General features: G+C 58.5%; 1 protein-coding gene across 1 annotated transcript in view; it reads right to left on the bottom strand.

Annotated features, from left to right (window-relative positions):
• The window catches only part of CASKIN2 (CASK interacting protein 2), a 31656-nt gene extending 17297 nt beyond the window's left edge, over positions 1-14359 (bottom strand). The window contains 1 exon segment of the mRNA XM_018073246.1: positions 13714-14359. Within this exon segment, the coding sequence (XP_017928735.1) occupies positions 13714-13807 (94 nt within the window). The 5' untranslated portion in view covers positions 13808-14359.
• Positions 14360-16341: the final 1982 nt, after the last annotated feature.

The raw sequence follows: 16341 nt of genomic DNA, 5'->3' as shown, positions 1-16341 counted from the left end.
TCTTTCTGCTGGTCCTGTGTCACAGACTCTCACCCCTTCCCTTCGTCCTGGGAAATCACATTCCCATGCTGCTGGCTGCAAGTATCCCTGTGCCATGAGCCTCCCCATGCTGCAGGTCTGAGCATCCCTGTATCATGTACTTCCCTGTGCTGCCAGCCATGAGCATCCCTCAACAACCATTCTGAACGTCCTACACCATCAGCATCCATCAGCATCCCTGAGTATCCAGCCCCGAGCATCCCTGCACTGCCTGCTACAAGTACCCTGTATTCAGGGATCTCTGTCTGGTCACTGCAGGAATACCATCCTGCTACCCTGGATGATGGGAGGGAGACCATGTGCTTTGGACACACCAAATATACACACATACCCTCCTTGGAAAACGAAATCCACCTGGGGACTGTCACCACTAAGCCAACAAACCAGCTGGAGGAGCTAATCAGCTGCAATCCTGCAGAGCACCAACTGTCTCTGATGGTGGTGGCAGCCTCAGGAGCTGGAGGCAGAGGTGGCAGGAGGTGGCAGCTTCACCCAACCTGCTCTGTGATGGCCTGGGGTGGCCCTGCCTCAGCACACAGTGGGTTTGTGCCCGGATTCAGGACAGACTTACTGTCTTACCCAAAATCAAGACCCAAAGAGGTGATGTCCATCCCTCTTCCACAGGAATCCAGGAATCACCCTTCCCTGTTGCCTCTCCATCCACAGGCACGTCCGCTGTGGCCACCCACACCCGGCTCCTCCCGGCAGACCGGCTGCTTTGGGAGCAGTTTCCCAATAGGTTCAGAGGAGATTCACCCACCTCGACAGGGAAGGAGTTCAGCCACAGAGATGTTAGGAAACTCAACCAGAGTTGCCCAGCAAGCTTGGAACAGAGGTTGGGTGAGAGCCAAGGGCTCCTGACCCTGGTGCCTGCCACAGCCACCAGCCCACACCCCAAACCCCAGTGCTGTGCCCAGCTCCCTGGGCAGGCAGGGGATCCCCTAATGTCTCCCATGGTTGTGGTGGGTGAATTTGGATGCCAAGGTGCTGCTGCCTGGGATATTCTGGCAGAGCACCCATCCCTGTGTCCAAATGCCACAGGTGTCCAAATGCCAAGGGTCCTTTCCTGCCTGCAAATGGTCCGTGCTGGGTTTGAGGATCCCCAGTGTCCCTGTGGATAGGCTCCCCACCAACGCTGACAAACAGGTCCTCTGCCAAGCCAGGAACTGTGGGGTGGTTCCAACTGGGCCAAAGCCACTGGGTTAACTGGGAGGAATGGGGAGGCTGCAATCAGGGAGGCAGACTCCCATCAACACAGGGCAAACAGCAGCGATGGGAGAGCATGACACTGCAGAGGGCCCCTTATCTGTCCTTACACCAGCATCTGGCAACTCCTCGAGAATAATGGGTGTCTTATCCCTTGAGAACCTATCAAACCCTGGACTTTACACTGCCCAGGCTGTGCGAGGGCTGTCACACCGAGCCCCACTCCTGGTTTCAGCAGCCTGGGTCCAGCTGGAATAACCCACAGCAGGTGCAGTAACCTTCCAGGAGCTGAGCTCCCGGCAGCTCCTCACAGCATCCTGAGGGCAGGACACAGACGCTGTGCTCTGAGCATCCCTGCACCAAATGCTTGTTTCTAACCTCAACAGAAGTCCGCCTTTACCCCTGGCTTGAGCCCCAAATCTTAGGGCTTACAGCCACGCAGAGTCCAAGCTGTCCCTGTCACCAACTTGTCTCTGCTGATGGCACATCTGAGTCTCCTCTGGCAGTTCTGTCTCCCTCCTCATCTGTGCTTTCTCCTTCTAAGCTGCAATGTGTTCAGATACAACGGTGGATGATGGTGAAGGCAGATGATGGCAAAGGCAGAGGAGTTTGAGAGGTCACTTTCCCTCCTGGGCTGGGCTGCAGACCCACTACAGGCAAAGGGAAGGGTTTGGGGATATGGCAACAGGACTATGGAGTCAACTGGCAGCCTTTTTCCTTCTTTGGGAAAGCTGTGAGCCTTTTCCTAGGGAAAATCCAACAATTAAGTATTTCAAAGAGGTTGGCAGCAGGAGGGAGCTGGGGCAGCATCCCTGCACAGCACAGACATCGATCACTTACCCCCAGGCAGTCACCCTGAGACCCAGCCAGACCCCCAATTCCCCCCTGCTGCTTCCCTTCACAAGCAAAGCAGGAAAAAACAGGCAGTTTGTTCAAAGTGAAGGCTCCCAGAACAATGAAAGGAAAAGCAGAGTCGGAAACCCTGTCCCCATCCATGCAGCTGGGAAGAAGGTGCAGCTCTCGGCTCTCACCCCCCAAGGTTTGATGGCCACAGCACGGACAGAGGGGCAAATATCAGAGGGAGGAAAGAGCATCACAGGAGGCCTTTGGGGCTGGATTCACCCCTTGCAAAAGCCAAACATGTGCTCCTGCTCTGAGCTTCAGGCACCCAGAAGGATTTCAGCTGCATGGTGAGATGAATGGCACTTGCTCCCCTTCCCCATAAAAAAATTTTGGGGTTTGCAGCCGTTGCCTACCCCAAAGTGATGCACCCAGTCCAGATCCCCTGGCAAGGGGGAACAGTAACAGCTCTTCCCCACGGAGCTGAAATCACACCCCCCCAGCCCCATCCAGGATGGAAGCAGCTGGGAAAGGCTTTGGGTGGGGGAGGCCGGGCGGCTCCTTCGGAGATACAAGGGCTCCTTTCCCAGCTGGCCGGGGAAGCGCGTTACCGGGAGGTGAAGTCACCGTCCCTGCTGGGACCTGGCCATTCCGCTCTCCAGGATATGAACTCAGAGGAGCTGTATTTGCCCAGGGAAGAGGTGGAGCCTTTTCCATTTCCCCCATCCTTCCGAAAGGACAGGACGCCTCCTGAGCGGGAAGAGATGGGCCGATAGCAGCGGGGGCCAGCGGCCAAGCGCGAGCAGTGCCTGCACCCACCGAGCATCACCGGGCACACTGCGGGGCCAGGAGCCACCCCTGGGCCTGGCACCAGAGGAGCATCTGCTGCAGCACCAACAACACACTTTAGCTCCCATCCAGCTGGTTCCATACTGGCTCCAACCGGTTCCCTGGAAGCCAAGGAAGGGGCTGCGGGGCTCTGGTGCTCCCTGGATATCCAGGCCAAGGGGCTGAACCTACAGACACCCTCAGTGTTCTCATTAATGCGACACTGAGCGAATAGTGCATTAAAATAATCTGTGGTGGACGCACTACAGATTGACGAGGGCAGAAATAACACAAAAGGGACTTAGAGAGATTAGGAGAACAAACCCAGGCAGATTCAACCCGGGGAAAAATGCAGATTGCAGCATCTGGGGAAAAATAATCCAACCGGCAGAAGGTCAATGGGAGGAAGAAAGAGGGGAAGCAGGATGTGGGGGGACGGTGAGAGCAGTGTGAGCACGAGCACAGAGGGAGCTGCTGGTGGGGAAAACAACCTTGGCAGCCCTGCAAGGGGGGATGCCACATCCCAGGGTACCATCTTCCATCACGTACCCAGGGCTGTGAACATGACAGAAGCTCACAGGGGGCATGAAAGGTGAGTGACAGGAGCCAGCAGTGAAGGGCAGGCCTTGCACAGGAAGATTAGGGCAGGTCAGTAAAGGATTATCTGAGCAACAGTTAATTAGGGAGGGCGGGCAGGGACGCAGCAACCCACCTACACCTGGAGGGGTTTGACACTCAAGAGGAGCACATAGCTTATTTTATGGTTCTAACAGTGAATCCCAGATAAAAATGAGAGCAGCCAACAGTGGCCAGTAAAACCCTGCGGGCTCGAGGAAGCAAAACAAGGATCCAGCACCTACACTGTGCTTGGAGGGTTGCAGCAATCATGCAGCTCCCAGGGGAAGCAGGGCAAGGCTGAGGCTGGAGGACCAGGCTGCCATGGCCCCATGGCACTCCGTCCTCATCAGTGTCAGCCCGGCACCTGCACATGGCAGCTTGGCATCCAGGAGCTGCTCCAGCCGGTGGAGCCAGTACTCAAAGCACACAGGGATGCGGAGGCTGGAAATCCTGTGACATCCTCCCCTTCTGGCCCCAGGGAAGCTGCCGTGCACCTGGAGCAGGCGCTGCCAGGGCGGACGGAGCAGCTGTCCCCACCCTGGCTGCGCTAATCTGGGCAAGGCACACACAGGATGGGAGGGGAGGCACCGGGAGGTCACCCAGAAGGTCGATGGTTCAAGTGCTGTCACTCCTTCCCGAGGCCCTGACAGCCGGGAACTGAATTTTCCCCAGAGTCCCCCCCCGCCACCAGGCCGTGGGCAACCAGCCGTCAGCGGCCCAGGACTAACCTCAGACGGCTGCTGGCGGCCCCAGTTTGGAGTCACACGTGGTTAAAAATACCTTGCGGATGCCTTTCCTCAACTCTGACCCCGCGAGCCGGTGCTGCCGCCAGTCCTGCCTGGGGACGTGCCGGCGGGGTCCCCTGGGACGGTCACAGCCCAGTCTGTGCAGGGACAGGACAGATGCTGCCTGGGGACTGTGTTTTCCTCCCTAGGAACCAAGGATTTCCATTCCTGTGGGGGCTCCTGCCTATACCCTCTATTGCCAAACCAAAACGAGAGGCTCTTGGCTTCCTCCGGCTGCCTGGATCTGAGCAGCTTGAGCAAACCACGTCTTTCCCTCCTGGCCAGAGACAAAGTGTGGCCTCTGGTTCCTGCCAGTCCCAAGGGATGCGGGATGGGTGACTGCTCTCACAGATGCCATGGTGCTGCAGCCATTCATGGCATCTGCATTGGGAAAGAGCATAAGGACCTCACCCAGCAGCGGCTGCTCAGCTCCCAAGCCATGACGGAGGGGAGGGCTCCCTCTCCAAATCTTTTCTCCAGTGATAGCAAGGGCTTATCTCCTTGCTGCTCCCATCCCCGGTGCAAGGTCACCTACCAAAACACATGGGAACTGAGCAGTTGCTCCATGCTGCTGCCAGTGGGGAATGGGTGTGGGATGAGTCCACCCCGGCAGGCACAGGACAAGCTCCCTCCAGCCTGGGACAAGCAGCCCGAGAGACGATCCTACTGCTGCTCTCCCCTTTCCCTGCTGAGGCCATGGAAGCAGCATGGCTTTGCCCATGCCCAGCAGGAGGGCTCTTTGCCAGACAGATCAGAGCCTTCAACTGCCTGCCTGGGTTTCCAGGCTGTGCAATGCCACAAAGTGGGAGAAGCCATCACCAAACTTCCTGCTGAGCATCTGGCCAGTGGCACTTTTCTTGTACCTTAGCTGGATTGGGATATTTTCATGCAGCTGTGGTAGTGAAGGATTTACCTGGGACCCCGGTCTACAGTGGGATTCCATACCCAGGGGACAGTAGAGGGACATGACAGCTGCATCACCAGGATGTCTTGCACCACTCTGTGTGTCCCCACATGGAAGCAGCAATTGCTTAGTAGCCAGTGACAAGTCTATGTCCTGGGAGAGGCATCACCCCACCCCTGTGCTGGAAGCAGGAACCCACCCCAGGACTCCGCACCCATCCTGCCATCCCCATGGGGCCCTCAGTGACTGTGGAGCTATTCTGGGCACTGCGTTCCTGACCCCCTCCCCTTGTCCCAGCTGCTCTGGGGCCGGCAGGGAGGGCAGCGAGTTCCTCCCATTGCCCAGCCCGGACGCCAGAGCCAGGCAGCAGCTGCTTGGGGACCAGCTGGGGACAAAGGCTACACGGAGCAGTCCCATCCCCCCCATGTACCTTGGGAAGGACAGGGGCTGATTTACAGCAAGGTCAAAGGCATCACAATGCAACTCTGATAGATGAGGGGAGCTGGATCTGAGGACCACCAGTCCATGGGCTGAGCTCTGGTTGGCACGGCAGCTTCCCGTGCAGGGATGGGGCAGAGGCTTAGGGGCTGCACATCAACACCTCAGAACTGTCAAAGAACAGGCCCACCTAAGCACCAGAGGTAAACTGAGGCAGGAGCAACACCCATGTCCCTTTGCCAAACCAAGGCAGTGCCCAGCTTCCTGTAGGGACCCTGCTGCCTGCACGGACCCTGCTGCCAGGCCAGCCCCCGCCATCCCACCCCAGCCTGGGTGCTCCCCACACCCCAGCCCGACGAGCCATGGTGGGACACAAGCCAAGGCCTGCCCGCTCCCTGGACCCCTGCCGGCAACCCGATCTGTTTACGCCTTCCCAGCACGGCGGTGCGTGTCGGGAACGGCCCCGGCAAGCCCGAGTTGGCGGCAGAGGCAGGACGTGGGAGCCGAGCACAGAAACCCCCACCTGCCGCCTCGCAGCATCCCGGCGGGGTGGTGGGGAGAAAGTGAGGGGAGCACAGGGAGAAAAGAGACCCTCCAACCTCCCTCAGCTCCTTCTCGTAGGAAAAGGCACCTCTTCTTGCACTGTGCCACCCCTCCTGTGGCACGCCGCGCCTCCCACCTTGGCCAGGGGATCACGGCGGGTTGCCTCATCCCCAGACCCTGCCGGCAAAGGGCTTTCTGAGCCGTGCCAATCCTTCTGGGAAAGCACTGGGAGAGCGAACCGCAGGCATTCGGAGCAGGCTGCAGTGGAACAGAGCAGAGCCATGACTTTGGGGGGCCCAGAGCTCAACGCCCTCACACCCACAGCAGGTTTGGGGTGGAAGGAACAGAGAAGCAGCTCCAGGATGTCCATGGGCTGCTAAATATAACCAGTGGGACAGATGCTTCAAGACAGGGAGTTGCTTGTGTCCCAGCACTGCTAGGAGGAAGCTGAGGGTTCCCCCAAGGCTTGAGCAGCTCTTGGGGCTGGAACACAGAGCGTGGTCAGAGGCAGCTCTTCAGTCTGTGCAGCAGTCTCCTTCCCTGCAAGGAGGAGCGTTCCCCTTCTTTTTAAGCCAGCAGGATTAGTGGGTGCTCATTCAGGGAAGCCAGGAAGGCTGACACAGTCCTTCCCACCTATGTCAGCCCAACAAAACCAAACCAGAGCTGCTTCAGGCCAACCAGAGCAGCCAGAGCTGCAGCCCAAAGCAACCTCTGGGCCATGGCTACCCCCATGTCGCTGGCCAGGCTTGCCATGTACCTGTGTCCCCTATGTAGACAATGATTAGCCACCAGGGAGGACTCTGGCCCCTTTTGGAGGCCACCGAGGCAAGCAGTGCTCACGTGACCTCACCATGGCAGGGACACATCCCAGGTCCCTGAGGGGCCACACAAGCTGTGAGTTGGGTGTCCTGCTCAGACAAGAGAGGACACCCACGGGAGGGGGCTCCCAATCCAGTCTCCATATTACTGTCTGCACCCAGTTCACCTACAGCTGGAAAACCCCCTTCAGGCTTATCCATGCCTGTCCTGGCAAAGAAACAAGGTGAGGCCTCCCAATGGGCTGCTCGAGGGTGAGAGCGAGAGCCAGCAGCCCCTGGGATTGATGCTCCAAGGGGGCAGGAGGCACCTGCAAAGCGGGTGGGAGAGCCCGAGCCAGCCTTGCCACCAAGGACAGCTCTGTGCCGGGCACTCGATGGCCTCGCCATGCTCGCCAACTCCCTTTGCAAGCAGACAGGGTGCCTTACACAACCAGCCATGCCCGCGGCCGGTGTTATGAAACCCTGGGAGTTTTCCCCCCTCACGGCACAGCCGCCCACTGGGATCGGCCAATACTGGCTGCAGCTCCCGGGATGGCACCCGGGGGAGGCCGGGACAGGGGTCCGGGCACGGCAGCAGCGCCGGGGGCCACGTGCTCCCTGCGCAGCCTTGGCTGGGGCCCGCGGGGGAGCGGCGCTGGCAGGATTTGGCGGAAGCGCAGCCGGACGTGTTGCACCAGGTCTGGGATGCTGCAGGAGCCGCATACCTGCCTCGCGCACAGGTTTTCCCTGCTCCCTTATCTCGCCATCGGAGCCGTGCTCAGTTGCAGCTCCGGCCTTTCTCCCTGGGGTTGCAAACGGCTTGGGGTGGCTGAGCACCTACCCCAGGCAGCATCCCGCAGGAGCAAGGGATGGGCCAGACTATCCAGCCCTTCCCTGGGAGAGTAAAGATCACCCCGACAGAGCCATTTCCAAGCAGTTTGGGCATCTCCAGACAGGTCTGTGACTCACCAGGACACCTTGGCAAGGCTTGGGTGATATTACAGCCTGAAGGTTCAAACAGATCCCTCCCTCTCCATCCCAGGTGTGATTTTTTTAGGGAAGCCAGGATGGGATTTAGGGGGAGCCGGAGTGCTCGCAGCTCCTCCCCACCCTCTCGCTTGCTAGAGGAGCCAGAAAAGAAAGAAAAAAAAAAAAAAGGTAGTTTATTGTTATTTAGTTTCTTGCCCCTTTCATACTCCTTTGCCGGAGTTTTTGCCAGCGGCGGGCCCCGGGTCTGGCGGGGATCCAGGACAGCCGAGGCGCTTTTAAAAACAAAGCAGGGCGCGTGCATGCACACACACACGCACGGCATCCAACCCCCCTTTTAACTCTTGCCGGAGCGATGCCGGGTGCGAGATGGTTTCCAGCCGGAAACCATCTTACACCTGGGATTCTGTCCATCGCCACTGGGATCCAATAACTCACCCCCCACCTTCCCAGGAAAACCTTCTAGCAGTACTGGGATCCTGATGGAGTGGTGGCAGGAGTGATAACAGTGATGCTGTCGTGGTCTACCAGCTCCCTCCTGCAACCAGCCCCAGCCAGAGGATGGGATGCCTTTGCTGGCAGTGTCCTTGCCACGTCCCCTTCTCTCCAGCCCTTGGGAGCAAACGTCCCGGTTACAGAGCCCATGTGCTGCTGGCAGCCGGGCACACCATGTCCCATGACTTGGGGCTGCCCTCCCTGTCTGCCTGCGAGCTGTCGTCATCCGAATTGTCCTGTGTTTCTGGGTCAGACAGCCAAAACAGCCTCTGCAGCCCTTGGGAAGGGGGACCTGAGCCCCCTGATCTGGGCTGAGTCACCAGGAAGTGCCTAAGGGATGGGAATTCCCCTCCTGTCCCAAATCTCAGCCTCCTACCTGCAACATTGGGGATGGCTGCCAGCCTGGCTCTGTCCACGGCCTTGAGGGACCTCCATGTTTTGTGGAGAGAACAGCAAGTCCCTGGTATACCCCAGTGCTGTCTGGCATCTCCAAAGGAGCGCAGCATGGGATGGAGCAGGCTCAACAGTCCCCACACTCATTCCCTTCTGCAGATTTAGCCTGATTTTCCTCCCGCTCTTTTACCAAGCCAGAAAAAATGCAGCTGCAGGTGGCCTAGGCTGACAGCAAAAAGACGCAGGCTGCTCTGCCAGTGGGTATTCAAAGGCTAGGGATAGAACTACAGACCTGGGATGGGGGGAGATGTGGATCTGTTAACACAGGAAAATGGGGTGCAGGGGGACATGGGGCCAGGCCTGCTGACGTCCAGCCCGGGCTCCTCCATCTCCCTGTGTGAAGCTGTTTGCTCGTGCCTTATCTCCTGCACTCGGCACAGTGACGCTTTCCCCGGCTCTGGGTGCACCGGTGGCAGCTGGGCCCCTTTTTCCAAACACAACACCCGTCAGAGCCCAGCTCTGAAAACCAACCGCCCGTTTGCTCCTCCTGCTGCCCATGTGGGGCTTTTTCTTCCAGGCAGAGAGGTGGGAAAACCAGGATGTGGATGGGAAAACCCACCAAGCAAACACCTGGCTACCAGAGGAGATCCCCATCCCATGGAAGCCGGGAGCCACAGGAGGAGGAAAAAAAGATGGACCCCCCCCATTCCTTGCAGCTGCAGCCCCACCATCATCCAGCCCCACTGCTGCCACACTCGCCAGAGCCTTTGAAGCCTCTTTTCTCCCACTCCCACCGCCCACCCACCCCAGGCTGGCTCAGAAGCAGGTTTCAGCACGCTGTGGGGTGGTGGGGTCCCCAGCACAGGGCTGCCGCCAGCCGGGCTCCCCGGGCACGGCCTCGCCCCGCTCCTGGCTCGATGGAAGAGGGAGTTTTGCCCATTTCGGCAGAGTTTCTCGGCGTCTCTCCGCAGGCGTGCCCACAGCCTTTCCAAGCCGGCATGCGGCTGCGGAGCCGGTCCAGCCCGTCAGACCTACAGCGTGCGGGGGGAGGATACAGCCAAGGACGCTTGGGAACTCGTCCTCGAAACCCGGGCTTCAAGGGACGTGGCCAGGGCCGCACTTGTGCTCGGCGGCAGAGCCGGGTCCAGCCACCTGCACTGCCCAGGGCAGGACCAGTGCGGGCAGGGTGCCCAGACATCCCTGCACCACTGCCAACAGGGAAAGCCATCGGGTGTAACACAGCCTGAAACGATAAAGATCCTGCCCAAGGCCAGTCCTGGCTCTGCCCTGCAGCCAGACCACATATAGCAGCTGGGCTTGGGACAAACCTCCCTCAGGAGCAGCAATGAAGAGGATGGTACTCCTCAGTGAAAGGATGGCATGCAGGATTTGCTGGTTGGGACAACAGCACATCCAACATCATTACAAAATAACCCCCAAACTACAAAAAGCAGCAGCTTCTTCCCCAAACAACTGTGGCCCTGCTGCCACTGGAAGAAGCAGAAAAAGCCCAGTAGGACATGAAGGGTGTTCCTGCAGAGAACAGGGACACAGAGCGCCGGTGGCAAAGGCTAACAAATCACAGGAGAGATATTAAACCTCACGCTTTGAGGCTTAAGCTGATACAGCTACCAGGGATTAGGAGGAAATTCAAGGGTGAGAGTGAGTTATCCCACATCTGCCTGCTGCAGTCTCGCAGCACGCGGAGCAGCATTGTCCCTCTCCTGCCAAACTGGACGGGTGACAGCAGCACCTGAGGGCTGGCACCACTCTTGGGAAGACCTTAGTGTGCTTTGTGCTGCTGGGACACAGCAATGAGGGGCTCCAACCCAGGCGTGGAGATAAAATCAAGGTTCCCCACAAGCTTTTCGAGCATTTAAGAACTTGCTAGGTCACAGCCCAGACACAGCCACGTCCCAGGAGCCCACCCCACTCCTTGACACACCTAAGGTCTGGAAAGCCCCACCAAAACCAGGGAAATGGGGCAAGCCCCTGGTGAAATGGGCTGGCTGAACCTCCCCGAGGCAGCAGCTGAACCCCAGCAGAGCTTCGCTGCCTGTCCTTGAGAGTTTAACACCAGTTTGCTCAGCTGCTGCCCTTTCTTTGCACTTCGCACACGTTTAAACAAAAACCTTCGCCACTCCCTCGAGGAAGGCAAATAGGGAGTCCAGCTCCCATTGCCTTCCACAGCTCCTCCAGCCCCCGGCTATCACAGGGACATCACACATCCCCTCCCAGCATCACCCTGGCATCCCCTCTACCCCTGTTCCTTAGTCCGGCATGTCCAGGGATGGGGACAATCAAACCTTGCCGGGCACCGTCCAGCTCCAGGAGCAGTCACCCCTTCCCAGGATGGGATTCCCGGCCGGGGGAGCTCTGCCTCTCGCCTCCCCTGGAAGCCCCAGCCCCTCGGTGCTGCTCAGCCGCTCTGGCCGGGCCAACTGGCGCATTGTTGGCGAGGGCGGCAGCCCGGGGACGTGATTGATCGCCGGGGAGAGAGGCCAAAGCCGTGACGGGTCGTTTAACAATTTCAATTAAACTCTGCAGCGCTCCGACGCAGAGGGGAGGGGAGAGGGAGAAGGAAAATAAAAAGCGGGACGTTTCCATTGCCAGGGAACCTCAGCAAAGCACGGCTGGCCCGGCAGGAGCAGCCCGGCTCTCCTCTCCCAGAGGAGACCCCCCCTCCCCGGCTACAGAAGTGACCACGGAACCGCCCGGGCGTCCCCTTCCCGCGGGCAGGACAGCTGCCCTCGCCTGCCCTTCCCCTCCCGCCCCTGCCCCCAAAACCTTCTCCCTGCCCATCCCACCACCTTATAATAATAGGTGCTGTGACCCACTTGTGCGGCGGCGCTTGCGCGGGGAGGAGGCTGCGCTCGGAGAATATTAAACAACGTGTCCCTGAAGTTCCCGCTGCCGGGACTGGCGCTTGGTTTTTGCTTACGTGCGGTGACTTTTTTAGGCACAGGAAGCCCCAGAGGGCTGATCACAGCGATCGAGCTCCCAATCCACTGAGACAGCAGAAGGACTCTTAGAGGGATTTTAAAAAAAAACAACAAAAAACCAACCGAAAAATAAAAAATTCAGCATCTCAGCCTATCATATGGAAAAGGCGCTGTAATGAGAGGCAAAGCCAGCAAATGCTCGGCTCACATGGCACCGGCGAGAGGAGGGAGAGAGAACTGTAAGCGATGGGGAGCAGCGATGCCCTCCATGCCGGGGACGAGCCCCCAGGACCAGGCAAACCCCCGGGATCAGGCAAGCCCCCACAGCGAGTCGAGCACAGGAGCCGCACCGAGGGCTTGCAGCAGTGGCCTTGCAGGGGTCTGGGCTTTTCACCCCCTCCTTATAAAGGAGTAAAATGAAAATAAGCCGAGGGAGCTGCTGACGCCGCTGCAGCGGGGGAGTTAAACACACATGTTCACGTGGGTGCCCCACGGCTGGAGGGAGGGGAAGGCGCCAGAGAGAAAACAGACGGGGTTGAACTGGGAGAGAGTTACTGGAGGGGACGGGAGGAAACTAGAGTGTAACTTCAACCCTCCAGGGGTGCAGGAGGAGGAGAGCCAGGGGCACCCCAGCCTGCCCACGCAGCCCAGCCGTGGGACATCAGGCCAGGGGAACGAGGCTGCCGTCAGTCAGCAGGACGCTCAGGTCCTGACGTTATTTATTGCCTTCGGAGTGTCCTTCAACCCACCCCCCTGGGCAAACTGCTCTTACTCAGCTCAGGGACCCTGTATAGACACAGTCCCTGAGCTGCAAACGGAGGTAACAACATCCAGTCCCTTCACCCAGGGAGGGGTCACCAGGCACCCCCTGTTCTGTGGAGGAGATGGCTCACAGACCTCCTCAAGGCCCAACAGTTGGGATTTTCAAAGTTCTGGCCCCAGTCACAGCTTTCCAGTAGCTGACCCAGGGGACCTGATCCCCTCCTCACGTTTATAATCCTCAGCCTAACTCGCCTTTCTCAGTGCCAGCCTCTCTGCTCTGAGCTGCTCCTAAGAAGACTTAAAGCATCTTCTCCCTCCTCAGGACAGCTTTCCCACACACACCCACAAGACCCCCCACGATGAGCAGCCCTGGCAGGGGGTTCCACACTCCCACAGCCTGGGCAGGCATTGTACACCTTCCCCCAGCCATACACAGCACCGAGAGCCCTTTTATTTACTTTTCCCAGTTTCCTTCTCTTGGTATGTCAGGAGAAGTGACCAGGAGCTCAGCTACCTATATGAGCACTGTGGCACTGGCCACGATCTTCTCCTCCACCTTTCCACCCTCCCCATCTCCTCCAGATGCCACGTGGCACCTGCAGGACCCCGGTGCCCTTGGGGACCCCTCCAGACCTGCTGTTCGCTCTGAGCTGTGCTTGCCATTGACCTTTCTGAGAGCACATGCAAGAAAACAGCCCTGCTGAAGGGTTAAACATTACCAGACTGAAATTCAAGGCTTGACGATTGGTTCCAGTCGACTGGCTGGGCTGATAATTTTTCACAAGATACATAGGGTCGGGAGTGAGCAGCAACCGCTAAAGACCCTTTGCAGCAGTGTCCCCCCACAACCGGTTTGCTTCCCCCTGCCACGGCGTTTCCCTCAGCCCGTCCCTGCTCAGTGGCCCACGGCCCTGAGCCTGAGGGGAACCCCAGCTCAGCTGCAGGATCGCTTACAGCCCAGTCATTCATTCACATGGGCTGTGCTTGTGCTCCCGCCTCCAGCCGTGGCATAACTCGTGTGCCGGGGTTCAGAGCCAGCACCGGCACTGAGCCCACAGCAGGGACTTGCACCCCGGGACAGGCAGCAATGCCCAGCTGAGGGGAGGGAGCCCACGGCTCTGCACCCAGGTACTCACTGCTTTTGGACGCCTTGATCTTGGCCACCAGTTTCTGCACGCCGGGTACGTCCCCGTTCTTCACGGCCTGGATCAGCTCCTGCTCGCGCCCCATCGCAGACAGGTGGGAGCAGCGGCAATGCAGAAGGCAGAGACCCTCAGATCCCAGAGGTTTATGAAGCCATGGGAATAAGCCCCCAGTTCCTCAGAACACACTCTGATGAAAGATGAAATCCGTAAAGAAAGACGCTTTACAATCCCACAGGGCATAAAAACCAGAAGAAAGAAGTCTTTCTGTTAAGAGCAGAAGTCCCTTTCTGTGTCGGGAGGAGCAGGACCCGGATGGGGTTTGGTTGGAGAACATGCAATCAATTAAAACAAAAAATACTTCAGTGCTTGGGGATGGGCTCCCAGCAGCAACAGGACTCTGTGAAACAAAGCCAGGCAGCTCGGGGCAGGGTGTCCGGTGCAGTCGGCATTGGGATGCCCTCGGCCTCTCACAGCACTCCGGGAGCCAGAGGTGTCGTGCTTTGCTCCCCTCACCAGGCTCTGCTGCGGCTGACAAGTCCCTAATTCTTCCCAAAGGGATTATGGGCTCGTTGCCATCTGGAAGTTATAGATCCTCCCTCTCTGGTGCTCATTAGCCCCTTCGTTTCGGCATTCCTCTTGGTGACGGCGCTGCAGGCAGGCTGGCGAGCCCCGCGCTCGGCCGAGCCCCGGCGCGGCAGCCCAGGACCTGCGGAGGGAAGATCACAGTCAGCCCTCAAAGGCCGTTTACCTCCCGGCTCCGTCCCGACAGCTTTTGTGTCCGTGCCGAAGAACGAATACTTTGACTATATTTAGTCCTGGAGGGACTTGGCTCATCCTAATGTTAAGCGGAGAAGGAAGAACCTGCAGAGGAAACCTCCTGGGGGTGCTGCCCCAGGAGCAGGACCTGTCCCCCCGGGGCCACACACACCATCTCCTCCCTAAAGACAGCACACAGGGCTTAGGGTACAGAACGTCTCCCCCTCTCCCAGTGGCAGCACCTGAGGGATGGAGCTGGGGAGGCTTAGCCAAAGTCCTCTGCAGCCCATGGGAGTGGGTCAGCCTGTCTCACACTCTTCTCGTCCTGTGCAAGGATAAACTCTTACCCTCCAAATTTTACCAGTTCAGGAGTTCTCTCTGGTCTCAATGAAGAGCTGGGTGTAATTCAGCAGCACAACTGTGCTCAGGAGGACAGGATCAAGTCCCTATCCTGGCCAGCCAGGGTACCTTGGAGAGGACACAAGGTCCTGCAGCAGCACTTCACTCGTCCCAACCTGTGCTCCCACTCTGCGCCTGGGCTGCCCAAACTGGGTGGCAAGAAAATCCCTCCTGGTTCAGGGCCATGCATCTGGCAGGCTGCTCCGACACTGGGGAGGAGCGTGCGTGCAGGAGAGCAGGGAGCACACGCCGTGCCAGCTGCAAGGCCATCTCCAGATCACCCCACAACTCCCCCTGAGCCGATCCAGGGCGGGTCAGAACCAGCTCCGGTTCCCCCAGCCATGGCTCAGTGCCGTCTCCCTTCCCAGAGCGCTCGCCCTCAGCCGTTTATATAATAGAGGGTGTCGCTTCCTCTGAGCAATCGAGGTCACTGTTTTGAGGATGGAGATCACAGGGGAGAGAAGAACAGCGGGGAGAGAGATCCTGTCAGGGTGGGGGCAAAACCAGAAGGGGCATCCCATGGCACCAGCCCACCCGCAGTACAGCTGGACGCTGCAGCTGCCCACAAACACAGACACCCCTCTGTGGGCTTCCCCGTGTTTCCAGCACTCCCCAGGGTGCAGTAGTACACAGGGCAGATGAAGAGATGATGCTAACGTCCCATCTTAGCTTCTAGGACACGGGAGTGTGCAATTCCCACACCAGGCTGGGTGGTTCTCCCCCTATCCACAGCACTTTCAGCTGATGAGCCCCTCGGTACTGGGGCTGGTACACCCCGAGGTCAGCTCTCACCTCCCCTCATCCTGGGGCACCTGCACTAGCTTATCTACGTTACAACAAAGTTTCAGCCACTTGACTCAGACTAACCTCTTGCTGCAAACAAATCCCCTCCCGAAACCTCCTGTGTTGCACCGTCTTCCGAACTATTTCATTTAACCCTATGCTCTACAGCCAACTCTATGCTGCTCCTCAAGAGTGCTCACAAGAAGCGAGTGCGAGGGCGCTGAGACTATTTACTCTTTATTTTAAAAGTCTGCACGGTCTCACTTGGAAAACAGCCCCATGCTGCTGCCTACGGCTCCCGGAGCACGCGAGGCTCAGCGGGTAACTCGGAGGTACCGAGAGCTGCGAATGCTCATTCTCCACCTCTCCAACCTCTCCAGAGAGGAGCAGCGAAGGTACAACTCAAGAAACACACAAAGCTGGAAAAGCAACAGCAAACAATCCCTCCCACACGAGCAGAGCTGAGCCTCCAGCCCAGGAATCCACCTGGAGAACGAAAGTATCCCAAACATTCCCGCAGCCAACGGCAGCGCCGGGAAAAAAAGGAGGGAGAGGAGGGGAAAAAAACCCCAAAACAAATCCAAACCAGTTACGTAAGTGGCAGAGGAAAGATGCGAGGGATCTGCAGGTACCGACCCGAATCTCGAGGGGCGGCGGGGGCATCTCGCCTCCCCCGGGAGG

The sequence above is a fragment of the Manacus vitellinus genome, unplaced genomic scaffold (assembly GCF_001715985.3).
Source record: "Manacus vitellinus isolate BGI_N305 unplaced genomic scaffold, ASM171598v3 scaffold_24_pilon, whole genome shotgun sequence".
Taxonomy (NCBI): Eukaryota; Metazoa; Chordata; class Aves; order Passeriformes; family Pipridae; genus Manacus; species Manacus vitellinus.
This window is presented reverse-complemented; position numbering and strand designations above follow the sequence as displayed.